The following is a 27387-nucleotide window of genomic DNA, read 5'->3' as shown; positions in this document are numbered from 1 at the left end:
ATGCCAAGGATACCTTATATATACGCACACACACATAAGCTGGGCAGTGGCACGTGGTAAGGCTGTGGAAAATCAGTTTTCTCTTCTGCTCTTCATGTCAGGCTTTTCCCACCACCCCTGGTACTTTTTGTTTCTTTAGGAAAATTCACCTGGACTTCCAATAATTGGTCTAGTGAAGCAGACACTATTAGATCCTAATTAATAGGAAAGGGGGAAATAGAGCAAGCCTTTTCTCAAGTTTTTAGAGAGCTGAGAGAACTTTTGCACTGCAGCACTTGAGAAGGTGGAGAGAAAAGCTTTATGCAGCTGTCAAGGCTTCTGCAGAGCAGATGTAGTGGGAGCACACTGCTCTTGTTCCTTTGGGCTTTAGTCTGGACAACAGGAAAAGACTCACACTGTGATGTCCCTCCTTATTAACTGGAGGAGATAAAACACTTATCACATCTCTGGGAATGAAGCAGAATTTGACAAACTTTGTCCACTGTGTGAGAGGGCTGTGAGACAACATGAATTCAGATTGAGTTGAGATTGAGGCTTCCCATGCAGAGAAACTGCAAGCACAAGGCAAAGTTGTGAAATTACAAACCTTCACCTCTGTCTGCACATAGTGCATTTTTCTTGTGCTTTGGCACGTAAAATAAATATCTCAAGGGTATTATATTAGATACTCAAATATTTCAGCTATACAGTATTTATGTTATACCAGCTTCTGCTCCCTAATACTCAGAACAACACAGGTTTTTTAGTTTAAGGTGTTTAAATGCCTTGAGGATCTGGATATAAATGACATTTTGTTCTGCAAGTACTTCCAGGAAGGTAATACTCTATGACAGGGGGACTGGCCTGAGCCATTTAGTGATGTACCAAGTGTAATACCTGGAGCTCATCTCAAGAAGAAAAGAATTCCTGGAAGCTAGGCTCCAGTGAAAGGCTTTCACTGGTCTCTAAAGAGCACAGTATTTCATTAGGAGAAGGAAAAAGCTGGTACAGATTTCTTTTGAAAAGAAGATATTCATTACCACAGTGTAATCAATGCCCTTCAAAAGACTCTCAATTTGGCTGCACAACTGAGGTCAGGGAGAAGCCACTGGAAGACAAAATGATGACAAGGTGACTGGAGTCTTTTGTGGCTTGGTCCCTTTTTTAATGATTGCTGTAATTCTTGTCTTTCAATTATTTCTTTTAGACAGAGGGAAATGTCACACTGCTCGCAGAACACTGATGGTGAAGATGTATTTTTACACTTTCCATGTATTTTGCCAGCCAGTTTCTGAGGCAGTGGGTAATTGAAGTTGCATCCTGACCCCAATGGGTTTAGAAGGCACTTTACAGCCTCAGCTCCTGGGATAGACAGCACTTTGGCACCTCAGTAAACATGTGCAACTTCTTTCCTTGGTGTATGTGCTTGTGTACATACACAAGGAGCTGTTGGAGGATGGAAATCTTCACGGAAAAGTGTTTTTCAAATGAACCGACTCTAGGATCCCACGTTTGTGCTGGTTTCCAAAGCAGAACAAGGACATGTGACTGCACTGAAATTGTGTGCAATTGGTTCCTCCAACACCAGAGAGCCATTTGCTGTTGTCATTTAGGGAAACTTGCATGATTGACTACTCACAGTTCTTTTACTGAGTATGCACATTATTACACAATTACCCCATACAGGAGTGATAGGTAAGGACAACCATAAATGTTAGTCCTTAAAGAGCAGTACGTACTTCTAAAATTGTATTACTTCTCTCTTTGTGTAGGTGTACATTTCATAACTATTTTCTAATTAAGCTTTTGGTATCATTTTCTAAGAGGAGAACATTTACTTTCTGGCTAAGTTTGCAGCTATTATTTCCTTACTTCTTCATGTGTTGATAAGGAAAATAATAGAGTGTTTTCCTGTGAGGCTCTATAACCCAGCAGCTTTAGCACCACATTGCACCGTTTTAATTTGCTTCATTATCTTCTGACCCACAGGAAGATACCACCAAATGGCAAACTGGTCCTCACACTGACGACTGATGCCTGTGAGGGGAAGGAGAACTTTGTCCGCTACCTTGAGCACGTCCAGGCAGTTATAACCGTGAACTCCACGCGGCGAGGGGACCTCAACATCAACATGACCTCACCCATGGGAACAAAGTCCATCCTGCTAAGCCGGCGCCCCAGGGATGATGACTCCAAGGTGGGTTTTGACAAGTGGCCTTTCATGACCACTCACACTTGGGGAGAAGACCCCCGAGGCAGCTGGGCTCTGGAGGTTGGGTTTGTGGGCAGCCAGCCCCAGCGGGGCGTGCTGAAGGAGTGGACACTGATGCTGCACGGGACTCAGAGCGCACCCTACATAGACCAAATCGTAAAGGATTATCAGTCCAAACTGGCCATGTCCAAGAAGGAAGAGCTGGAGGAGGAATTAGATGAAGCAGTGGAGAGAAGCCTGAAGAGTATACTGAGCAAGAACTAGTGCTGTGTTGCATGACGGTGTCTTTCCTTCCCCAGACCCCTCCACTTCACCAAACTTCACCTTCTAGTATCCAAACCTCTGTGTTAGACGTATTACAATGATTGTCTCTGTAGCCAAATTATCACCCTTTCTTGATTTTAAAGTCTTATATCTCGTCGATAATTATTTTAATTGCCACTGAAGCAGTCCATTTTTTTTTAATCTCTAAACCACGAAATATACTCCCACCAAATACTATGTATAGTTTGTGACTGTAAATGATGATTTTTTTTCTTTTGTGTCATACAAATAGGTAATAACCTGCAAAGAAGTTAATGGCTTTTCCCTTCATATTTCTGTGGTAAATGTTTGTATTAAAAAAAAAAAGAGTGAATTTTAACACTGGAAGTTGGTGATAATGAGCACATTTTTAAAAATGACTGTGAGAGAGGGAATCACAAAGAAGTTGTCTGGAGAGGTCTTTGAACATGCTCCTTCTGCATCACTGACTTCAGTGGGACTTTCTCCATTGGGTTCAACCAAAGCAGCACTGGACCCCACAAAAACAATCCAGAGATAAGGAAAATTCACCAATCCTTTTCGCAGAAATCCAGTTCTTTTGAGATGTTTGTTTCATACTACAGTTACACTACATACACCCTTCAGCTACAGGATGGATCAACAGATATGCAATAAGGAAGGCAAAGTTATGCCAAAACTGGGTGACAGGGAGAAGTGATTTGCAAACTGGGTCAAGGCCTTCTAGAAGCACAAGTCCCACTTTTGCTGGAGTTTTTTCAGTTTGGTTGTTCTGGGGGCTCTTTTCCTGTGTTTTGGGGTTTTTTGTTTGTTTTATTTTGCAGTTTTGGCAATTTAAATCAATTTACCATCTTAATGGAGGACAGGCACTTGTAAGAACGTGAGTTGTAGGATTTCTGACAGCTTGTGTGCATCTGCTGGTCTCCCTACTGAGATGTACTCCAGCACTGTAAAATGAGGTTGTTTCAGTGTTACCAACCACAGACACCTGTTTTCTGGGTTGCCACCTGGTTTCTAGCTGCCACTAAACGGCTGTGGGGAAAATTTGAAGCACACAGTTTAAATCCCAAAGCAATTTTTAATTTAAATTTCTTTTTTTAAAGCTATATATATGCTGGTATTATGTTGTACAAATATATTTAAGGAGAAAAATATGCTGAAGTTATTAAAGTGTAACGCAAAGTTGGCCTTCTTGAGAAATAAAATGTAGTATATTTGGGAAGATTTGTTGGCAGTCATTGTTCTTTGCTGTTTAAAGTCAGTCCCACTTTGATGAATTAAAGTCCATCTCTCTCACCCTCAGAGTATGCTCTGGCTATTGCTGCAAAACATAACGTTCTCCCTGGTGGGAATTACTGATGGGAGCAACCACTACATGTTCTCAGGTGTGAGATCCCAAATTTAACCTTTGAGAAACAAAGGGTCTTGATTCTGCAACTGTTTAGGCACTTGCACTAAAGCCCATCAGTGGACCTACTCAAATGGTAATTTTAAGCAAGCATTTCAGATCTTTGCAGGATCCACATTTTGGCAGCGACTAGTTTCAGAATTTTATTATGTATTTTTAATATGCAGAGTATTTAAGATGTTTTAATAAAAGTTGTCCTGCTTGATCCAGTGCATAGCAGTAGAAACACATTCAGTAAGTAAATATTTATCTAACAAATAAAAAACATAACCCAAAGGTTCTATGGTGGGCGTGTTTCACTTTAGAATGTATAAGAATAACATTAATTCAAGAGACCATCCATCTTTTATTTTTCCGTAAGAGGCCTGTTCTTTCCTTTTCCAAATGAAAAATAAACAGCTCAACCTACTCAAAGTCTGTGTGAATTACACCCTAAAGCCAGGCCAAGCAGCCTCACACTACTGACAAGTTTCTCGTTGTGTGCAGCAGTCCCATCAGAAAAATTTACCGTATATATATATATATTTATGCATACACCTGTATGACTAAATACACACACATCTGTGGTATTGCACTCTCTGTATATATATATATATATAAAATCGTAATTTTATATATATATATATATATATATATACAAAACATAGAATATATGTATTCAGAGTACATTAAGTATATTTGCATATAAATATGTCTAGAATTACATATGGTATATAAGGTACAAAATACACATACATCATAACTTTCTGTGTGTATGTGTTCAAAGGAAGAGGTTACTGAAAGTTTTTAGTGCACTTCTAAAATGTGGAGAAGTTTTGGAATAAGAAAAGTCCATGTGGAATTCTTAAATGAACATGTACATGACTTTCCATTGCATTCATGTAATTTTGCAGTTGTCTGTTCAATTATTAAATATCTTATAAAGCAGCAAAATAACTAGATGGCTGTCCATATTTTCATAATGCTGACATAATCTAGTAATTTAAAAAATCACAGTAATGAGTGATATATAGAAATGGTGAATTTTGATATATAATTATATATATAAAACTACATTTATATACAATATAAAGATCGGATTCTTGGGGATTTTTGCTTCAAGGGATCACTGAAAAATATGTCCAGTTAGATGGAGTTTTTATGGTATTGCTGATGAAAAATAAAGTTAATTTGTTAGTATTTATAATAAAAGGGAAAATGAAGCTCATGATGCAAAACAGGTGAACCCTGTGATGATGTTTTATAATATCAGTAAAATAAAGAGCTGTTATAAACTGGCAGGTCCTATCATCATCATTGCTTATCTGAAGGTACATGGGAGGTAAAATGCTGCTCTCAGTGGGAGACTTCCTACTTCTCTGTTTTTTACACTGATGAAGAAGTGTGTATCTTGGAAATACTGGATACAGAGGAGATAAAGACCGTACTCCGAAAGAGCTGACAGCAGCAGATTAAGAGGTAAAGTGCTTTATGTTAACTCTGTGAAACTCTGGCACATATAAGCTTCAAGGCACAGGCTGGGAGGAACTTTTTTTTAATTTATGTGGTATTATTTACATGGTTCAAACCCATTGGCTCCAAGGTCAGCCCTGCAAAAGCAGCAGCAGTGCAGTGCTGAGCTGCACTGGGAAGAGGATGATCAGGAATAGAGACTGTGACAGTTTTGCACTGCAGCTCTTCTCCCAAGGAAATGCTACAGCAGATTTTTTTTTTTTTTTTCCCCTCTGCTGTTTGGAGCACTTTGATTCACATTAAACCTCATTTCCCTTTTCTTTTCTACTTCCCACCCATGCCTTTTGGGTACTTTTTAGCTCGTGTGTTCTCATGGCAGAAAGTACATTATATTTTATAATATCTTGCCACGTCTGCAGCAGTACAGTCTGGCAGGGAACCTCCTGATCTAGTTCTGGTTCCCTCAGAAGTGAGAATTTGCCTGTGGTAACCCGAGTCTCATTCCAGTCTCTTGTTGAATTGATCCTTGAAACTGTTTCACCATTAAACTTTAGCGTTTAAACACTTCACTGAGAATCTGCGTTTATTGAAAGGCTTAGCCCCTAAATTACGAGACGCACTACACACTTCAGCGTGGTCGCTATTAACCAGATACTACTAGTGGTTTTCCATATAATTTTCATGCAAATTTACAGAAAGATGGCTGTGGTCTGTTGCCTTACTGGGTACTTGCAGTGTCTGTGGAAGCTAAGTCAGAGATTGTAGCAGAATTTAGCCCTCACCTCTTCTTAGTCCTTGACTTTTGCTAGTTGCTGCCCAGGCAATGCAGTGTGTGACTTCCTTCAGCAGTTAAGTGCCATCAAACCAGCTTTAGGAGCCGGTTTTACATCACACTGAGCTGCTGAGTCTGGGTTACAGGCATCATAAACCAGGTCTGGGTCAGCAGCCAGTGGTGACACCATGAAACAAAAGAGGATGAAGGTGCTGGAGGTGCTCACACAGTGGACACCTCGCCCAGGCTGTCCTGACATTGCCTCCTTGCCACTGAATGAGGTCTTTTGTATTCTGGACACTGGGCCCACTGTATTGCCTTGAAGTCAGGTGGGCTGGGAGAGGGGGAAGAATACTCAGTTTCATCTAGGTACTGCCTGAACCTGTTTTCACCCTGTTTTATGATAGAATTATTAAACAGCCTGCCTATTGCTGCAATGAGGATAGGATCTTTGGGGGTTTTTTGTTTACCTTGCAACAGTCAAATTTTCAGCAGCAGTTATTCTGAGCAGTTGCTCCCAGCTCAGCAGAGCCCAGCCTGCACATAGGCATTGATAAATTCCTCCTCTGCAGTTATTTACACTGTTAATATATTGAACTGAAAAGCAACACACTCTAGGTGAGCCATGTCTGGAATAAACTCCCACAGCATTCTGATAAAACAGCATCGAGAAAAAGTCCTGACTAAAACTGTGACTGTGAGAGTCACCTGTCCCTTTTTCAAAGAATAAGGTGCCACTTTACCAGGCATAACAAGCACAGTAGATCAGATGCTACACTTGTGCTGGACCTCATGAATGAAATAACCAAAACCAACGTGTTATTGAAGGAAAGTCTTGGGTGCTGTGAGGAGTTCCTGAAGCTCAGGCTCGTCAGCTCAAATGGCTTTTAGCCCTGATTTGCTGCAGCTGACAGGAGTTAACAGGCAGAAAGAAAAGGCACAACAATGCTGGAAGCTGAAATGAGAACTTAGAGAATTGGGACTGGGTTGGACAAGAAATGTGTAGAGACTAATCTAGTACTTCAGTAAGTCTGAGCCCTTCAGTAAGTCTTGGGCTTTAGTGGAATCATTTGTGTGCCTGGAGTCAAGCCGAGGCCTAAATGGTTTATGAGCACTTTAAGTAGAGCTCAGTATTTACAAGCAAAAGATTTCCTTTCCCTGATTTTTTTTTGTGGTTTTTTTTGTTTGTTTTTTTCCTTGAGTTGAATCTTTATGGGAGCTGCAAGAGTCTGTTGCTGCTGCAAGTGTTGCTTTTGGCTTCCCCAGGCATGGGGAGGTGGAAAGGTACTGCTTATTCCAACAATCCTGTGGAGCTCCATGTGACAAGGAGTGAGACAAGATCCTGTGGCAGAATTAAACTCTACAGTCCAAGGAAACACTTAAAAGAAAATACCTAAACACACAGATTTTGGCTGCAGTCTGCTCAAAAGCTCGTTGGCATTCGTAAGCACATCAGTTGTGTTGGTGAAGGACAAATTGTAGCTTTTATAAGGGAAACCTCCCTTAAAAAAGGGAATTTCATTCTGAGAAGATCTGCAGTAAGAGCTTATTTCAAATACAGGAAAGTTTGTCTTTATTTCCAAGAAGAAAGGTCTGCCGAGCTCATTGCTGTTTAAAGACTCTGAAAGGGAAAGATTTGGAACGGGTTATTTCAGAGGCATCCAGCCCTTTCCCTGGAAAAACTCCTGCACACCAGTCAGGTTATGTTTACAAGTAGGGACTGTGAGTCTGTGGTACAGGCAAAATAAACCCAGAGGGGGTATCTTGGGTAGAAGGCAAAACTTTTATTCAATGAACCAGATGTCACAAGTTAACATTTGCAGCTGTCTCAGAGATTGGGGGGTCGTGTGGCAGTTATCGGAGCAGTAGAGGAATATGCAAATTTGTCCCGGATACTGTGGAAAGCCAGGCAGCTCTGTCATAATCATTATTTTCCATGTGTCTTAACCATGAAAATCAGTTGCATAGGATGTGCCCTGGAGAGCACTAGTGGTTGTTGCACCAAAGGTGAGCCTACATCAGACAGAATTGCCATCAAGGTTTCAATCTGTTCCATACCAAACAGCAAAAATCTCACTACTGTCATCATTCAGTCAGGAAAAAAACACAGTCATTTAATAACTAGGCCAGACAAGTCGACTATCAGAGGGTGTGTGTCACTTAAGAGCCTTTGTCACCTGGTTTCTTCTTGCTTGTCTTCTCTATCATTGTCTCGACAATCATTGCTGTCTCTTCGTATGTCTGAATTCTGTCATCTGAAAACTTCTCAATGGACTCCACCACCTCCACCTTCTCATAGCTCATAGAGCCAGGTAAGGCTGCTTCCCTGAACAAAAGGCCCTGTTTATCTTCTCGCTCGTATTCTCTCTCTTGAAGGAGTCCTGGCTCAGTTGGGCTGATCAGACCAGGGGAAGGAGCTGTCTCAGGCTCAGAGATGTCCGGGTACTTTGTGATTTGCTCAATTTTTCCTCTCGCTTTTTTCCCCCATTCGAGCACATCTTCTTTCCCCTCCTCTCTCTGTTTATCTGGGAGTTCAAACTCTTCTCTCCTCTCACAGATTTCCCCTTTCTCTCTTTCTGACGGTTCGGCGGGTTCTGGCAGCTCTGGTATGGGCTCCACCTCGCCACCGTTCATCACCTTCCCGTTGCCAGTGGAAACTGTGATCCCTCCTGCAGCAGGGATAGAGGGGGCCAGGATGCAGGGTTCTTCATAGCCTTCCTCCCCAGTCACCAGCACGTAACGCCCTTTGGGGTGGGCATCAGGCTTAGCCTCTGGTCTCTTGCAGACTCTTATTTTCTCCCTCACAATGTTACACAATTTGTCAAAGGCTTTGCTTATCTGGGCTCCGTCGGGTACGTCCTCCGGGCCCATTTCTTTTTCATCGAATTCTGACCCTTCCTGCTCAGGTTCACACCTGACTGAGCCTCCGTGCCTGAACTCCATCTGATCTTGGTCAAAACCTTCCAGGGTTCTCTCGTACATTCTTTCAGGAGAGTGACTGTCGGTTATGTCTTTTGACATCAGCTCCTTTTTCCTGGCAATTTTCTTTGTCAGGGCTTTTTGTCTGGGCTTTACGCTGGCGATGTCTTGCATGGCCTGGGTGATATCTGAAGAAAAATCAAAGCAGAGGAAGCAACAAACAGTGCTTGAATGCAGTCACTACAAATGCTAGAGCTGCCTCTTGCCCTCACTACTGCAGGTGGAGAGCCTTTTTATCCCCAGCGGGGGCTAAAACAGAGCCAGGCACCTCCACTCCTGGCAATTTGGAGTATGGACAGATGCTGAGAGTCATGCCAGGGGGGAGCAGCAGTGACTCCGGTGGTCACAGAGCTGAGAAGCCGCCCACCCACAATGGCATCACTCAGGCACTACCACTGAGCTCTTAGAACCCCCTGCCCACAGGCTGATTCTGATCTCCTGGGCAATCAGGAGACACATATCCCATGACAGCAGCAGCAGGAGCATAGGCAGGATACTGATTTCTGTGGCATGGGCAGCTAGAGCAGAGGAGGCAGGGGTTGGTACTGGTAATTACAGGAACACAGGGACAGACAGATATCAATATAATTTCCCCAAGACAGCTGTTTTGTGCCCTGCCACAGTAGACAGTAGAGTACCACACATAAAATACCCTGCTTGGCATGCAGGAGAAATCTCTGGTGTCTCTAGAGACAGGCCAAATCCTCAGCAGGTATAAAACACCACTTTCTTTGCACAACAGTAGTTATTTACAGCTGCTGAGGATCTGGCCTCAGGCATTATGGACCCATTTAATATAAAACTGCTGCAATTCACACAGCAGTTAGAAAAAATTACAGCTGCATTCCAAAAACATCCCTCATAGGATGGTTTGTCTCCGTTCTCGAGGCAGTTTGTCATTAGTAAAGCCCCAGTGAGCCTTGGATTTAAGTCATCCCATGCGTTGGAACCTACCACATCAACTCCTTTCTTAAGAGCAGTCTTGCTCATTTAGCCCTGGCCATTTCCTTGTCACCACGTTTACAAGCATCCTAATTCTAACAAGCAACATAGAGGAAAGATCATTCATAGGAAAACAGGCCTCAAAAAGGGCCCTCAACACCCCTTGGTGCTCTTTATTGATGTGCAAAGTGCAAACAAACAACTCAGAATGAGTCAGCACAAAACCTGCAGCTCTTTCCACCATTTCAGGTGCCTTTTTGATTTTACCCTTGACTGGCCAAAGCAGTAAACTGCAGAAATTAGCAAAGAAACCCTTTTGCTTGTGGTTTTGACCTTTGCCACCTTGTCTCAAGGGCAGCTGAGGCAAGCTGAAATGGTTGCATTTACAAGCCTGTAGTCCGACTGTCATCACATATTAAAGACAAATGGACAAACAGCTTAAAAACACAATGATGCTTCTCTTGACAGACAGAGAAGGATACATGACAGGTTTACCTCTTCCCCTGGAAGCCTGAGGCTGGGCAGGTCGGTATATCTGTGTGAAGAGTGTGACTGGGGTTCCTGCTATAGCTGAATTTAACCTGTGGAGAATATAAAATGCGAGATCCATCAGCTCTCTCCCCACCCTTTTCAGCGAAAAGCAAGCGAAATTGTGCAAAAATGAAGCACAGAGGTTAAAGAAACGTGCTTCTCCGTGGTGAGGAGTCAAAAAGAATGATGGGAACCTGTTTCTTTTTTGGGGAAAATCGAGACAGCCACAGCACCTTCCTGGGAGTGAGGCTGGTTTCTGCCAGCAGGAGAAATGGGATACTCCTTTAGGTAAACTACACCAGCAATTACAACATGTAGCAACAGCTTTGCATTCAGCATGGCACTCTGAAAAGGTGGGAAGGTTTTAGATGGGCGAACAGTCAGTCCAAGCCTACCAGAGCTCAGCAAGATCTGTAAATCCATTTTTACCATGCTGGCTGGTAAAATAGGAAATTTGGAGCAGTCTTCCTTGGAAAACATTTGAGAAGTCAGTAGTATTAAGGGTTAAAAATTAAAATTGAGAGGCAGGCTTATTGCAAAACAGTTACTGTATCTTTGGCCTCTCCAGTCTGCTCTGCTGGAATTTGAGATATTTTGTCCTGTCAGAGACCCTGTGTCCATATGATTTTTGGCGTTGAGAATTACCCCCTTGAGATACTTCTAACTAGAACTCAGTGTCCAAAATAAGACCCTGAAAATGAATTAAATTCCCATTCCCCACGCCTAGGATGGACTATTTAGTGAGTGTTCTTCTGCATCTTCTGCACAGCCTGGAGCAGTAGTTTGGGTGCTCAGGGGTCTGGCTCTGCTGCTGAGAAAGATCCCTTTCTCCACTGTGGCTGATAGCTGACATTAGAGGGAGACAGTGCTCCTCTGTAGGTTTAAGCACTACACAAATCCCTGCCAATTTCTTGTGTTTTATCTCTTTCTCCTCGTGCCTGAAGAATGGCTTTGCTGTGAAGAATGCTTAGCTTTACAGGACATCTGCTTTGCCTGCACCCTCCAAAATGCAAGCTGCTGGTAATGTCGAGCAAGTGTCACCAACACCCAGTTTGGGGAGAGGATGTTCAGATTGATTTCGTGTACTCCTGACCTCTGTACCACTGATGCCAGGACAGCATCTGGAAAGGAGACTGCATGGCCAGGAGAAGCCCAAAATGGCTCTGACCCTTTCCTTGGCAGAACTTCGACCAGATTTTCCATCTATTTAGATTTCTGTCCCTTTTGCCCCTAGTGAAAGATGCGAAAAATGCTACAGCTTTGGGTGAATCAAATGCCCTTAAAACATACTATTTTTTTCTCAAAGGAGACAAAAGAGATCACTGTTCCCTTTGGGAGTGCCCAGAAATCCAGCCTTACCGGCTGTCCTCATTCTCGATGATCCGTTTGTACCGCTCCAGCTCGTTCTCCAGGGACTGCTGGTAGATCACCAGCTGGCGGCAGTCAGTGGTGTACTTCTCCAAGATCCTCTCAGCCTCCTCTATCCCCTTCCTAAGGTTTTCAATCTGCTCATTGTAAAGCTGGATTTCATCGTCATAACTCTCCTGGGTGTTTTTAATTGCTTGCTCCAGCATGGTTGTCTGGTAAATAAAATCAGTGGTGAAAGAAGCAGCTTTGAAAAATTCATATTTGAAGGATAAATAAAGGCAAGTCAGGCTTTATTACACTGTGATGCTGCACTGCTGAAACACAGGAGCAATTTAACTACCTTTGTTCAGTTATTCAAAAAAACCAGTAACTCATCAGAGAGGGCAGGGCCTTACAAGGGCAGTAAAAGTTCTTAAATGGGAAGATGAGCTCAAGAAATACCCACTCCTCCTTCTCTGTGGTCTGCAGACAGGGCAAATAAGACCAAAGGTCTCACTTTAAATAAAGAACACTCCTTTGAATTCAATTCCTTGGCCTTTTTACTTCAGTGATAAAATGAGCACATCAACCAGGAGGTGGCAAAAGTTGCCTTCCTAAAACAAGGGCTGAGTTTGAGGTGGGATATTTCACCCTGTAACTCTCCTCTCACTTTCTTCTGCTATTTTTAGCTGTTTACTATAGTTATTTCATCACTTTTTTCTTTTTTTTTTTTTTTTTTTTTTTTACTAGATTTCAAAGAGATGAACTCACAAAAAGCTAATGGGGCAATAAGTGACAAATGAACCCTTTAATAATTGATTTACTTCTATATGGTTCAGGCAAGATTAAAAAAAAAGACTTTTAAGAGCCTAAAGATAGGAGTGATGTCCCTTGACATTAGTTTGGTTACGTTGTAGTGCACAAGTGGACTGAGACTCCCCTCTGCTCAGTGCTCATGAGGTGGGGTCCATGACCTCTCAAGCACATGGCTATTGGGTCCAGAAACAGGAAAGCAAAGAAATTCCATGATACCCCAGTCATCATATCCAGCCTTCCCCATCACAAGCACTTGTGTTACTGACCTCCACTCATAAAGCTATTTCACTCTTTTAATCTCAAGGCACAAGAATGAAAGAATGAAAGAATGAAAGAATGAAAGAATGAAAGAATGAAAGAAAGAATGAAAGAATGAAAGAATGAATGAATGAATGAATGATCTCTTTTTATTTGGGATGAGAAGATTTGATTTTGAAAGCAGCATGATTAATTCCTCAAAGGCTGCCTCTCTCCATCTGCCAGCAGAAGGCTGATTTCCTCCTCTTTTTCTCTATATTGATCCACTATCCCAACCCCATATTGATTCTTGTCCATCCCAGAATGCAGTGTCCTTTCCACCAGAGCATCAGAAGTGAGAAAGAGACCAAGGAAAATACACTGTCCTGACCCTAATGAAAGAAGTTATGCTCAGGAAGTTATGAACTGCTGCTATGGCTGTCCAAATGAATGCCAGCAAAAGATGGTTTTGTCAGTATTTCATTCCTCTCACCTGGATGGGCAACTTGTGGCACAAATGAAGCTACATCTGGGGTCATTCTCCACCCCATCTGCTGGAAAATATTGAACGGTGTGGAGGCAGAGATGCCACTGGTGACCATTCAGGTCTGGTCTCTATCCACTGCAGCCTTCAGCTGCCCCTCCACCTGCCACCCTCCTCCCTGCACTGCACTCATACTTGCAGGCACTGGCTGGGGACAGAAGGTTGATTTAGGGCAGGTTTGGCTGGGAAATGGGCAAGGACAACTAGCCAAAGTCTTGGCCAGACATTTCCTGTCAAAAAGCACATGATTTTTCCTGCTGGTAGTGTCCAAGCACAGAAGAGCTGCTGGCTTAGTGCTTACTAGGAACATGGATGAAGGCAGAAAGCCAAATGTAGCTCAACAGCCCTCTCAGTTTTGCTCACCAAAAACCTGTCCTGTCCTTCCCACAGCAAGCTCAGCACTGGATGTGGCAGTGATGGAAAGGATTGGGAAGAGCCCTGAGGGTTCCCCATCCCTTTTCATGGAGCCAATTTCCAGCCAGAGCTCAGCAAGTAAGAAAGCCATAGGAGCCCTGTGAGACTTTTCCATCCATAATGTCCTGCTGATTCTGTCCTGCAGGAATCCAGTTGCAGTGTGGAAACCTTCCCTCATCAGCCACTCTGATAAGAAAGACGACTTCATTGCTCCTACAATATCCTCCCTGGCCATCTAAACCTGACAATTTCACTCCACTGAGAGAATGGGAACGAAACAGCTGAAGGAAAAGATGGAAATCTTAAAGGAAAACACACCTCCAAGTCCACCAAGTTAATGTAACCGTGTTAAAGCCATGTTAGAGGTTTTATCACATGGCCATAAAAAAAGCAGTTCATGAACAGCATGGTTAGTGGTTAGTGATTACAATACCTCTGTCTGCAGCTTGTATTTCTGTGCCTGCAGCTGGCAGAGGATGCTCTTGTATTCCTCCAGCTGGCTCTGCAGAACAGGGATCCTCCTCTCCGCTATCACTTTTTCCTGGTTGGAAGAAAACAATGTGTGTACAGGAAAGTATGTTTCCCTCCTAAAAAGGGCCAGAAGAAATTGCACTACTGGAAATAAACTGTAAAGAAAAACAGAAAAGGGCAAAAGACAGATAAAAGGTGGGCACTGAACCTCGAGTCAAATTCTGTTTAATGGTGGCATGGCTTTAAGAATAAAGATACTAGATGGCAGGGCTGTAGCAGTACAGCTTAGACCCTGTAGATCCACCTGCTCACATCTCCTTCCACGTAATGAATGTTCCTGGCATAGCCACTCATATTGGTGGGAATCACCAAGTTCTCATCTAGTCTGTGTCAATTAAATTGATTTAATTTTCACCACATCTCATCCCTTCAGGTTAAGATTTCCTTTCTCTTCAAATATTCATATATCCTGCCAGCTCCTCCTCAGAGAAGAAGCACAACTACTTCAGCTACCTTTGAACCACACATTTTTGGGGCACACATGCTGGAGTGCACCTGACAAAGCCAATCTCTCTTTCCTCATTGATGCAGTTTTTTCAAAGCTACATTTAATTTCTTTTTCTCCCATATTCACTATTCGGCACTGACACATTGTTCTGACAGTTTTCACCAAACTTTGGAGCAGAAGTTAAAGGAGCTGGTACACTTTAGGGGGAAACATTATACCTTTCTTACTTAGAGCTGCATTTCCCAACAGCAATACTTGCCTCACATATGCCAGTGGTTATCGGGGACACACGAGGAGTTGTCTGGATGATCTGCTGCAAGACATTGACGTAGGTCTGGATTTCCATGAGGTTCTGTGATGAGGTAAAAACATCTTCATTAGAAAATGCCATGGTAAGGCAGACATTTCCATGTACTCCTGGGGCTTATTTCTAGATGTGAAATGCTTTTAGCATGTAAAATTCCAATTCATGTTCAGACTTGGGTTTGGAATGTGATTTTATACCTGCTTTTGAGTGCAGGAGTGCTAACAGCTTCACCATACTGAGGGTATATCACAGACTTTTGGCTAAAATAGTCTTACTAAAGATTCCATGATTTTTAATTTCATAGGAGATTTTCAAAAAGAGAATCACAAACAACTTTTGCCTGTGGACTGAAAAAAATAGTCACTTTTTTTTCAAAAGCAGCAAGATGGGGCAGTGGTTCAAGGTTCATAGTTGTCCCAGGAAGAAGGTGACATATATTAAAGTCAGCTGCAGTGGAATCATTCATCCACAGGCATATGTCTGCTGATTAACTGGAGTGCCCTGTCCCAAAAAAATTGGGTGATGAAAGCAACAGCTTCCTTAGTGTGAAATATAAGACAGCTTGACCAGCACTTTAGGTTCAACCATGATACCAGGTTGACAAATTCAAGACTCTGCTACAGCTGTAGAGACTGGAGCCTGGCAAGTGTGTTTGGGTGCTGGAAACCAACCATCTGTTGTTGAAAATAAATACTTCTCTGTGCACCCACCAAAACACAAATATGATTTGCTTTTATTTGCCACCATTTGATCATGGAGAAGGGCAATGTTCCACATCTATCTCTACAAGGAAGACAGCAATTTCAGCCAGTTACCTTCTTGTATCTGTCCTTTGTGGCATTAATGTCATCCTGCAGGAACTGGGACTCGATTTGCAGCTCCAGGTTGCACAGCAAGGCTTCATCAGCTTCCTGCAATGCAGAGACATGTGGCTGGAGTGGCAAACCTACAGCAGCCCCACAGGCACTGCCTGAGCCACTGTGCACTCCTGCCTGGAGTGTTAAAACCCACGGGGAGACACAGAAGTGTCATGAAACCAACAAACTGGAGACACGTTGTTCATCATGTTCTGCACAAATGTAATTTACGATACAGTTTGGCACTGGCACTGGCAAAATAATGCTGGGAGACACATAGTAGATGTTTGAAATACCACATTTTGATGTTAAAATCTTGAAATGGTGGATGAGTCTTAAGCAAATGACACCAGCAGACTAAGGCATTGATTTCTCTAGTGGCATAACAAAATCTGAGGTGTCCTGATACCTTTCTAAGATCCCCAGCGAAGAAATCCTTCTAAAAACCCAGGATGGCCAAAAGTATTTGCAGTCTCTTTGGTATGTCCTCAAACGCCACAAATGTTTGCCAATTTGGAGCCATTTTTGGAAATAAAAATGACCAAGTTGACCAAGTTTAGAAAAAAAACTTCTGTAAACTTTTATAAAAAGTTGAGCAAGTTTAGAAAAAATTACCTTGCTGCACAAGTTTATAATACTTTGGGACTTGGGAGGAAAATTAGTTCAAAGAACAAACTGTACGACTAGAAACCATGATCTCAGAGTACATAGGTATGAGTGGCACTGGTCCTTAAATCTAATGAAATCTCCATTTCCGTTCAAAGGCCTAATTTAGATTTTTTCCTATGTTATGTTATTTAACACAAACCCTGGAATTTAGGATAATTTCCATGGAACGTGGCAATGTCTTTTACAAACACGTAAGAGTAGTGATAAGTTTTATCTTCCTATTTAACGCATCATTTCTTTTTTAGGTTTGGCATTAATTAAGGCTGTAAAATACAACTTTTGAGAAAGCATCTTAAAAGATATTAACTGCATCTTCCTTGCAACTCTGCAAAACTTGACAGTTCCTCCACCAGCTCACGATTTGCCTCAAGAAAGTCTCGCTTTCTGCATTTAACTCAAAGGGAAAAAAAAGAGCAGTGTTTAAAGTTATCTCTTTCAAAATGACCCACGTGCCATTATCAGCTGTAAAAATACCTCTGTGAGTGGATCATGGGTTGCAAACAAACCATTGAGGTCTGTGGGTGCAGCCTATGACTGGCAGAAGAGGATTTTTTTTTTTATTTTTGCATGGGTACAGCACGTGCCGCCCCAAAAAATGTGTAGATGTTGGCTGTCTCATTGTGCTGCTAAGCCTCCTGGGCAGAGAACTCTCCAGCAGGCTCTGCTTTGTGAGCCAGGGGCTGATTCAGACACATCCAGCCCAGCACATTCGGAGCCAGCCATCAGGAATGCCCACTGCTTTTTCTGCACTCCTCTCCCTTCCTATTGAGAGGAAGATCAGCAGGACAATGGCCATGCTGGGAGGGTTGGGAGGGAGCCAGGAAAAGGCCCCAGGCCCTTAGATAACACCTACAGGCAAATATTTCTGCATGCGATAAACAGAAGCAGTTTTTGGCTTTCCAAATGTTCCCTCAAAGGGGAAAAATACTTCTGCTTTTGTTCTGTGCTTTCAAAGAGACCAGCTTCCTTCATGGCGCACTGTCTACACATTTTCTTCTTAACTGTGCAGTATCTGCTAATCACCCAACTTCTGAAAAGCCATTCTGCTCCATATGATGGTTCCAGAACACTGATCTGTGTGCTGAAGCAATATTTTCATTTACTGTGGAAGAGAAATTCCTTAGATCTCTCCAGAATGTGTATTTTCCCAGCTGTCAGATAAAGAATGAGTTTGCCCCTGCACACATGCAGGTTTTCAGGCTACACCATGGGCCCTGTACAGAAAACCTGCTGAATTCCCTCCAGCTCTTGGTGCTCCACTGCAAGGAGCTGCTGCAACACAGGTGGCCAGGGACATCCTGGGACAAAAAACACTCTTGTGCCTCAAGATTTTGTGAGCTGTGCCTAGGGCTGGTGAATCAATTCACTTTTCTTCAGCTACAGATTTCTTGAGAGGAACTGTGAAGACAGACTTACCAGCTCCAACAACCCCTTACAAAAGATTTACCATCACAATTTTTTTTAAGGGCTTGCAGGGTGTTCAAGAGCAGGGTGTTCTGGAGAACAGAACTGATGCAGGATGTCAAGAGCTCACTGGAGACAGAAATGCTAAAATGAACATTCTGTCTTTTCTTAGTATAAAACATGCATATCTTTGATATGACAATGCTCCAGCAAAGCAGGTCCAGCCATTTGTAGCAAGGAAGTAAAAAAAAAATTCTCTATATAATCCACCTTTAATTGTTTCCCAATACAGAAGATGAAGGATAGCCTGTGCACAGTACAGCTGGGGAAAGATATAATAGTACATTCTTCACTCAAATGAAGATTAGCAGCAAGAGAGGATGAATCAGGATTTTCTGTTTCACAGACCTGGTTTGGAAACTTCCAAAATACTTCAGCCAACTTTTATCTTTCTCTGAGCTTTGTATTATATTAAATGTTGTTATTTTTCTTATTGCTTTTCCCATGGTATTAGTTTAAGAAAATGTAGCTTGATATAAGAGGAACAAACCAGTGGGAGTTCTGGCTTCTCTTTTATTTGGAAACCTAATGGGAAGCTGAGGGTCTGTCCTGAGAAGGGCTGACCATACCCTGCAAGGGACTAAGGAGCTTTGACACACGCCAGGCTTCAAAACATAGACTCAATCAGCAATTTTTCCTGGTATGATTCTCACTAGTGACTGTATTTTAATAAAGTATCTGTATTTAAAAAGAGTGGGGAAAAGGCTGAGGCTCAGACACTTACACAAGGCTTAGGGATGGGGAGGACAGAGAAGGACACAATGACAAGAAATGCCTTGCTCTGACATTTCATCTTCCCCCCGCTTCTTCAAAGCAGCTGGCTGTAGTAAATGAAATTAAAGGAGAAAAAAAAAGTTATACACCTTTCCCCTGGCATTTTCCCAGACTTACTTTATTGAGGCGCTCCAGGGTTTCTTTTAGCCTCTGCTGATATTCACGTTCGTTTCTATACCTGCAGTAGAGAAAAGGAGATAAAGTTCAGCAGTTCATCCCCCTGAAAACTGCCTTTTATCTGCACTGTCATGCACAAGATTTGCTTCATGCTAAAGGAGAATATGAATCTTGAAAGAGCCCAAAAGATTTATTGGTGTATTAGCATTAATTATTTTTTGGTCCCGGATGCTGAGAGTAATTTTAGAATAGCCTAAATTCTTGTCTTCAGCTTATGTAACAGAATACAATGAAATGCCATACATTTCCTATCACTTTTTTACAGAATTCCCAAAAAAAGTTTATCTACAATTAAAGTTTATCTGCAATAAAATCTACAATAAAAAGATTCCATTGGTGTTGGACTACAGTGAAAGCTGTTCAGCAGTGGCTACTCTGTGAGGATTTGCTACATTGGCACATGAACATTTAATTACATTGTTCTTGGTTTTCCATTATACCTGCTGTTGTTCAATAAGCACTTCAATGGCAGGCACATTAAACACAAAGGCTGCAATTTCACATATGGACTGTGTAGGAACGACGTTGCATCAGGATGCGCAAACTTTGTGTTCCCTTCAGTGGTAATTTGTATTTTATCTTTGTCAAAGCAGTAAGCGAGCCTTAGTAAGGACTGCACTTAACTGCTAGTCTTACGCTTTTATAAAAGTGCATAATGCACGTTTGTGGTGCTGAGATGGATGTATGTTGTGTTTATCTTTGGTTTGAGGAAACAACATGTATTCTTTAAGAATTAGGGCCCCACATTTTATGTAAATATAATTATCTTCTAGAAAATCCTTTTAGCCAGAGTACAAAATTTAGTTGTTGATTACTGTAATTTATTCCCTTCCTTAAGTAAACCTCATATGAAATGTTTAACAGTAGATGTGGTTTAACGAGACTCCATTAAAAAACAAACAAAGAAACAAAAAAGCCCCTGAGAAACAACCAGCCAGAAGCAGCTCAGTAAAACAAGGCAATGAGACTTTGCCATCAGCACTGCACAAATGGCTTATCAAACTCCAAGAGCAGCAGAAATAGACTCAACCTTCTAACACTTTGCTTTCCCTAAAATAATAGAGGTACAGAGATGTCCTTGTCTGTTGTCTGAACTCATTGATCCAGCTCAGATGGGCTGGTGAAAACAAAGGGATTTGCTCTGGTCAACAGGGAACTTGACAGTTCCTCGACTGAACACATCAAGGATCAAGTTATAATGATCATGTCAGCCTCAGTTCTTCCTTTCCATCTCCTGAAGGAAGGACAACAAATGTTATTCTCATCTCTTTCAACACATACTGGAAAGCTGAGTGGATGAAGCCACTCACCAACTGAGCAGGACCACAAAGGAGGAACTTGGCAGAACAAGGAAATGGATTTAACCTGGTCCTCTGGTTAACCAACTTCTTCTTCTTCTGAAATCCCATAACATTAGCAGGGTTGGTAAATGGTTTGTTTTCAATTCTTACATGCACAGCAAAGAAACAAGTGAAAATGATGAGGTTTTATTTAATTATTTTATTTCATTATGACTCCAACAAATTGCTGAAAAGGCTAAAACAATGTCCCTTTTTTTTGACAAATAGTATTGACACCAGTTTCACTGCCAAGGGTGCAATGTTTTTCAGCTTCAAAAGTGAGACTGCTTTTGTTTCAGCTGCTTACCAAGTAACTCCCACCTCCAACCAGTTTCCTAGCTATTCAAATTTTTTTGTGTATGCAGTTGACAGTAAACACTTTCCGAACTTTGATACTTTCTGACAGCTGAGCAAATGAAGCAAATTGTGGCATCTTGTGAAAATCAAATAGTTGCAATAAAAGGCTGGTTTTACACTCACAGTAATATAAAACCCTCTGATGGATTCAGTGTCTATACCTCAGCCCTAATGTAATTCAGATCTCCCTCATTTCAATGACTAAAAAATCCAGCTACATTTTTCTTCACTCTCAAATAAACCAAATATGTGCTGTTCCACACAGCTCTAAATCCACCTGGCAGCTTGAGAGAGTTAGTATTGTATGATCATCCTTTGAAGGAGAATTTCTTTCAAGAGATGTTCAATCTTCTCCAGAAGATCAGTGCAAAAGTGCTATAGACCTCTTTGAAATGCTTCAGAGACCTCAGGATGCCTCTGTGCCTGCTGAAATGTGTCTGTAAGTGCAAGTCACAACCCTGTTATACTTCAAAGTTGATTTTGATGCTTAGTAATTAGCTAGACATGTCCAAAAATTTTTTTACTAGATGTTTTACAGTCAGGCTTTCCTGGAGCTTAAGAGCCATGAATTTAATTTACTTCATTAAAAAAAAACCAACCAAACTAGCAAAACACCAACCTTCTCACCTAGTCAGGTAGCTTTAGGTCAGCTACAAATATTTTTGGAGTGTTGAAAGAAAAGGGATGTTAACTGTTGGGTTGGGGTTTTTTTTTATAGGGGGAAAGAAATGGAGGGGAGGGAGCTGGCAGGCTCAAAGAAAGCAGATCAGAGGATTAAAGATTTCCATCACCTTTTTTTTTTTTTTTTTTTTTTTTTTTTTTTTTTTTTGGACCCTGCCTCTGCTGCAGTGCAAGGGCTCAGTCCCCACCAAAGAGGAAACAGTAAGAATCCATCCCAGCAATGCACAATAGCCAGATTACTCAATCTGGCATCAAACCTGAGCCTTTTACCTGAAGAAAAATGGTGCCTCTCTGTTGAACCCTACTGAACACTTGCACCCCTTGGCTATTACCTTTGTCATTTTCCCTTTCCCTGATGCACTTCACTAAAGCTCCCAACAGAGAGCAGCAATTTGGGTGCCAAGGACAGCACAGACTGCGAATCAGAGGTCGTACAAGGATGATGGACAGGCCAGTCATGGTTATCCAATTTAGGTTTAGCATACCCTAAATGCTTAGATGAGCCCAAGAGGGCTGTGCCCTGCTGATTTATGAACAAATTTGACCTGTGTCATCAAGAAGCCACTGCTGAGCAGCTGACAGCCACAGGACAAGATTTTGGCAGTTTGTGGAGTGTGGAGGGCAGGGAAATGCTCCTCACCTCGGCTGCAGCAGGATAAATTCCTTCCTATCAGCAGAGAAGCAGCTGCAGTGCCAAGACAATCCCTGCAGACAGGGGTGGAAGGCAGCTTTGCCAATGGAGCCCCCACATCCCAGCTATCGTGTTTTCCCACTCTTTTTGTTTTCTCACACCTGTTGGGTCCCTCTGTGGCCAAAAAGGATGCTAGCTCAGCTCATCAGAGCATCACCGTGCAGCACATCCTGGAGAACACTGCCAATTACTGCATCCAGCAACTTCCAGGGAATCATATTGTATGTTCAAAATCCACTGTATTAGCAGTGCACAATTATTTTAATGAAGCAATTGATTAGCAAGGCTTTTCATTTATGAAGTTTATTTATCCTGTTTAGTCAAGGCCACTAAAATCTGGATTCCAGCATCTTTCCCAATATCACAGAGAGAAAAATACAAACCTTTCCCACAGCCAGATGCAATGTTGCTATATAAAAATAAAATTAGCATAATTAGTCTTTTTATGAGATGCATCCAAGCTATTCCCAGCATTGATTTTTTTTGCAACTTCAAGAGAAAGAAGTCTTCCCCTGGTACAGAGTCTGAACTATTCCTGTTAATGAGAAAAGCTTTGAATGTGACCATAGACAATTTAAAAATAAATTTTAACGTATGTTCTACTTTTTAATGGTTCATGAACATTTAATTGTACAGGCCCAGTACCCTTAGGCCCCACTCCGTCTAAATCCAACTTTAAAAGGCCTATTTACATAAATGTTGCTTAAAAGGTTTACTTAGACATAAATCCATTTCCCCAGCTGTGAAAGTGAGTGAAAGAATGTGTTGTAAGAGTTAAAATTCTTTGCGTTAATGAAGGACACAGACATTTGTCAATTAATTGATTCACAATGCTCTCCTCTAAGAGATTTTGTTAACCCCAGTGCACCAAAAGCTTTATGCTTCAAGATGAAGCAAGAAAACCCACAGTGCCTGTTGGCAACAGAATGCAGACTCAGGGAAGAGAGTAGCGCTTCAGCACAGGAATGTCTCTGGTTTCAGCAGCCCCTAATAGGGCACAGAAAGTTCTTCCTCCCATATTTTGTTTAGAGAGCTTTATTTATAACTTTCAGGAGCTGAAATCAGAGCCATCAGGATGGCAGGGTACATGTTACCAGAGCAATGGCCTTGTTTTAAAACCTGCAACTCAAAACCAAACCCAGCTTTTCAGACACCGAAGAAATTTTCATGTCTGTTTTCTAGTCAAATTCAGCAGCTCCCAGGAAAAAAAAAAAACAAACCCAACAAAAGTCACTTCTTGATGTAAACCAATTGGTGAAATTTGGCCACTGCCCTTCCATTATCACAGCTCTGAGTATCTTTAACTTTTAAATTGCAATTTTTGGTTTGGATGTAGTCAAAATTTCCTTCTTACCTTGGTTTACAGCTGCTGAGCGAGCACCCCAGCACTGTACAACAAAGTACCATCCCTTTTTTTTCTGGGAAGCCACTAACTACCTCGTCAGCAGGTCCTAAATCTTACTTTCTTTTTTTTTCACCTTTCACCATTCTTACTTTCACCTTTTCTGGGTGTTGCCTCCTACTCTGGATTTTCAACGTCCTGCATTATTCCCCACCTATTTACAGTTTGCATAAAGCAGCTCTCATAAAATTTTAACTAACGTGCAGGTAGAAAATTAAGTGCTGAGTTTAGTCAAATACTCACGGACACTGTTAATAAAAACACAGGAGCAAGTACCAGAGTCAAGAGCTAAATTACAGCATTGACTCACAGTTGAATTTCCTGCTCATAAATATTGGAATACAATTCAGGTGCTTATTACTCACTGGCACTGAGTCTGGACATTGTGGACACCTGAGCACTGGCAGCAAAAAGCCTCAGTGCACCTGGATGGGCTCTTCTCTCATGCCAGATGAGAGAGATCAGGGCCTGGCATTTCTATAGGTGTGCTGCAGCTCACAGCTGGCTTTTCATTTGGCAGTGTGGAAATTTTCATGGGTGAAATAGCCAGATAAACAATTTGGGAGTAAAAAAATCCCTGACCAATATGCAAACAGGAGGATTAGAGTCTTTTGTCCTGTGAACAGCCCTTTTACGAGCAAATGCTCACCAACTCGTGTAATTGAGCCATGTGACCAGAATTGCCTGTTGCTGGAGGGAAGGCGCTCGTCACCATCAGCATCTGAGGCTCCTGCTCTTTGATTTATGGTGCCACAGAGGTGGAAATGCAGGATGCAAGGAAGAAGAGGAGAGCAAATTTCACACACCAGGAAAAAAAAAATTATCTCCTTTCTTTTCATCTGCCAGATGTGGTTGGCATGGACTGGCCCAGGTGCTTCACAGTGGCTGTAAATAAGAGTTTCTCAGAGACAGCCTGCACATTTCAGGAGATGTTTGGCATCTCCTGATTCGTGTAACTCTGGGCTGCTCAGACACAAGGCTTGCTTTGAGACACCTGGTGGTCAAATGGCTTATTTCCTCTTTGCCGCTCAGAGCACAGTTCTGCTAAGGCTAATGAACAACAGCAGCCAACGTGTGCCAGGGCTGCTGCCACGGAACAGAGGGGGCATTTTCCTGTTGGAGCCCTGGGCACTGAGAATTTTAGTCTTTCTGTACTGACAGGCACTGACCCCCAGGAAAACACCGCATTTGACCTGAGGCCTGGAAAAGGCTTCCAAAATTGGATGATAGCACTGGGATTATGGGTGTGTAGCTTGAATAGAAGTGTGTGATATCAGAAGGTGGAAAACCTAGAGTTTAAGGTTTTAGAATATAGTAATATATATAAAGCAAGATGGGGGTTTTAGGGCAGAGGCTAAGCCCTTCTTTTTCACCTTCCTCTTCACGGGTCTGTCTGGTATTTTGTAATTTGACAGAAAAGTCTGTATTGCGGACCACGGGTGTTGGTTATTGGGTTAAAAGTAAAAATAATTTAGGTGTCATTTCACAATTGGACAGTTTTTTCTTAAAAGACCTTGTAGAGAGACAGAGATGGAGCCATTTTTCACTTTGTTAGCTAGAATTCATAGCTTGTGAGACTGTACTATATATAAGAATTAATAAACTTCTGAGTCCGAACACAAAATCCACATCTCCTGAGCATTTAATCTTGTCTCCAACAGAAAAGAAAACAAAAAAGCCACATTTTCCCATCTAGGAGTAGTGAGACCATAGAGTTTCAGAGGTGCAGCTCCCTAAGTCCTGATATCTTACGTTTCACCACAGGCTTACCTGCCATCCCTCTTGACAAGTCTGATACACATGGAGAAGCATCACCATGAAAAGATACATGTGGGGGGGTATCACCCATGCAAAGATACACATGGGGAGCTGTCGCTGTAGGACACGGAAGAAAGATGGAAGACTCCAAATATTTCAGAAGGCAAAGAGCACAGAAAAAAGGCCTTTATTGTCTAATTCTTACTGCCTTTTATAAGGTGTTCCCATACAGACTTGACATGATTGGTGAATAGCGACGACACCTCTCTAATCCCACTGGTTAAACTAGAGAAATGGCAAAACACCAGCTGGAGAAAGGTTGTTTTGAGGAAGGAGAGTTGTTTGCCGAGATTGTTTTGAGAAGAAGCTTTCTTGAGAAATTTTTCCTTGGGAAAAAGTTAGCAGCTGCTAGCAGGCTAAAAATCTCTCCAACCCAGAAATATCAGGCCCACTGACAGGCATCACCCATGCAAAGATACACATGGAGAGGCATCACCCATGAAAAGAGACACAAGGAGAGGGACTACCCATGCAAAAACACACATGGTATCACCATGCAAAGAGGTATCACCATGCAAAGACGCACATGGAGAGGCATCACCCACACAAAAACGAAGTAGCTGGTGACCCCAAACCCACCCTTATTACTACGGAAACGACACCACCCCTCTTCCACCAAACCCTTACTTGTTGCGGTACTCGTCGAGCATGCGCTGGGCGTCCTTCTCCTCGCGCTCCAGCTTGGCTCTGTCGGAGGCCAGCTCCCGCATCCGCTGGCGGTTGAACTCGATCTGCCCGGCGAAGGCTTCGTCCAGCCCCACCAGCTCGTCCATGCGCTGGAAGGTCTCCAGCTGCTTGCGCAGGATGGCGTTGCGCTGCTCCAGCACCCGTGCCCGGTTGATGTAGCTGGCGAAGCGCTCGTTGAGCTCCTGCAGGTTCTCCAAGCCCCGGGCCTGGGCCAAGCTGTCGAATTCCGGGGAGCCTCGCAGCTCATCGTAGGCATCCGAGCGCTCGTACTTCTCCTTGCGCACCTCGCGGAGGAAGCTGCTCCTGTACATGGCTTCAGAGGGGCTGTGCAGTGCCGGGGTCCCCTCTGGCGTGCCTGCCTGTCTCTCCAGTTTGGATCTGAATCGTGTCTGGGGGGTTTGGGGAGGAAGAACTGAACATAATCACCCCACCCCCCCGACGGTTAGGGCTTGTCTCCAGGGTGGTTTGTGGCACTAAAGGCATCGTCCGCGGCGGTGAACTAAATAAATCCCAATGGCCCCGCCTTGGAGCTGCCCATCCAGGCGTCAGCAGTTCGGGGGAGCAGCGGGCACAGATGGGCCAGCGGGGGCTTTTCTTTTCCAGCACTGCAATTGTGTACAGCCAGGATAAAAGAGAGCAACGTCCAGCTTTCACCCGGCGGATTAAAGCATTATCTGTGGAAAACAAAACAAGTACTTTGCAGTTTTGGAGGCTGAGCTCAAAGCCTTTCATGGCTGTGCTGGGGGGAGAGCTTTGTCCCACGGGGGTGTCCCCAGGGCTGTGCACAGGGGCCTTCTGCTGAGACAGGATTTTGGTGTGAGTGGATGGCAGCCCTTGATTTTTGTTATTTGAAAGTTTTTTGTGATCATTTAGAATGATGGGATATAAAAGTATATAAAGTACATAAAATTATATAAAAGTATATTAAAAATTCATATGACTCCAGCTCCACAGGCAAGATTTGGGCATTTGGTTCTCACTTCAGGCTTCATGTCAAGCCTTTCTGCAGGTTGGTTTTACCTGGCATGAGAAGCACCCAAGCACCAGTGGTACTAAAAGCCCCAGGCTTAACAAAGCCTCTTTGGGAAGCCACTTTCCTTGGGGATAGCCAAAAGCCATGACACCTCATGACCTGGTGGACTTTCCATATTATCCCATGGGGAGCCACCATTCTTCCTTTACTTCCACCATAGTGGGGCTTTGTGTGCTGCCATTTCCTGAGAGGCTTTAATTTCCCCTCGATGCATCTCCTCTGGTATTTTTTTTTTT

At 42.7% G+C, this 27387-nt stretch overlaps 2 protein-coding genes across 4 annotated transcripts in view; one reads left to right on the top strand and one right to left on the bottom strand.

Moving 5' to 3' along the window:
* The window catches only part of PCSK2 (proprotein convertase subtilisin/kexin type 2), a 98368-nt gene extending 93207 nt beyond the window's left edge, over positions 1 to 5161 (top strand). For both annotated transcript variants that reach the window (XM_066177777.1, XM_066177778.1), the window contains one exon: positions 1969 to 5161. In XM_066177777.1, the coding sequence (XP_066033874.1) occupies positions 1969 to 2455 (487 nt within the window). In that variant the 3' untranslated portion in view covers positions 2456 to 5161. The remainder of the gene's footprint in view (positions 1 to 1968) is intronic.
* A 2475-nt stretch (positions 5162 to 7636) lies between these two features.
* BFSP1 (beaded filament structural protein 1) lies at positions 7637 to 26429 on the bottom strand. Of its 2 annotated transcripts, none has more exons than XM_066180358.1 (8): positions 26059 to 26429; positions 19083 to 19143; positions 16017 to 16112; positions 15154 to 15246; positions 14349 to 14456; positions 11917 to 12137; positions 10522 to 10607; positions 7637 to 9212 (listed from the first exon to the last, which is right to left on the bottom strand). In XM_066180358.1, the coding sequence occupies exons 1-8, from the start codon at positions 26427 to 26429 to the stop codon at positions 8266 to 8268; spliced, it is 1983 nt and encodes a 660-aa protein (XP_066036455.1). In that variant the 3' UTR covers positions 7637 to 8265. The 2 variants fall into 2 exon arrangements, with proteins under 2 accessions (XP_066036455.1, XP_066036456.1); XM_066180359.1 differs by lacking the exon at positions 26059 to 26429 and adding an exon at positions 23566 to 23888.
* Positions 26430 to 27387: the final 958 nt, after the last annotated feature.

The sequence above is a fragment of the Chamaea fasciata genome, unplaced genomic scaffold (assembly GCF_029207755.1).
Source record: "Chamaea fasciata isolate MVZ Bird 193981 ecotype frontalis unplaced genomic scaffold, bChaFas1.0.hap1 SCAF_3, whole genome shotgun sequence".
NCBI classification, from domain to species: domain Eukaryota; kingdom Metazoa; phylum Chordata; class Aves; order Passeriformes; family Sylviidae; genus Chamaea; species Chamaea fasciata.
The sequence above is the reverse complement of the archived record's forward strand: the minus strand, read 5'-3'. Positions and strand labels throughout refer to the sequence as shown.

What these genes read in the sequence shown, in the direction of transcription:
- BFSP1 (XM_066180358.1), bottom strand. Translation starts at nt 26,429, where the DNA reads ATGTACAGGAGCAGCTTCCTCCGCGAGGTGCGCAAGGAGAAGTACGAG. An exon ending in CCCTGGAGCGCCTCAATAAA is followed by an intron (nt 16,113 to 19,082) that starts GTAAGTCTGGGA and finishes TCTGCATTGCAG; the next exon opens with GAAGCTGATGAAGCCTTGCT. An exon ending in TAACCACTGGCATATGTGAG is followed by an intron (nt 14,457 to 15,153) that starts GCAAGTATTGCT and finishes TCTTCCAACCAG; the next exon opens with GAAAAAGTGATAGCGGAGAG.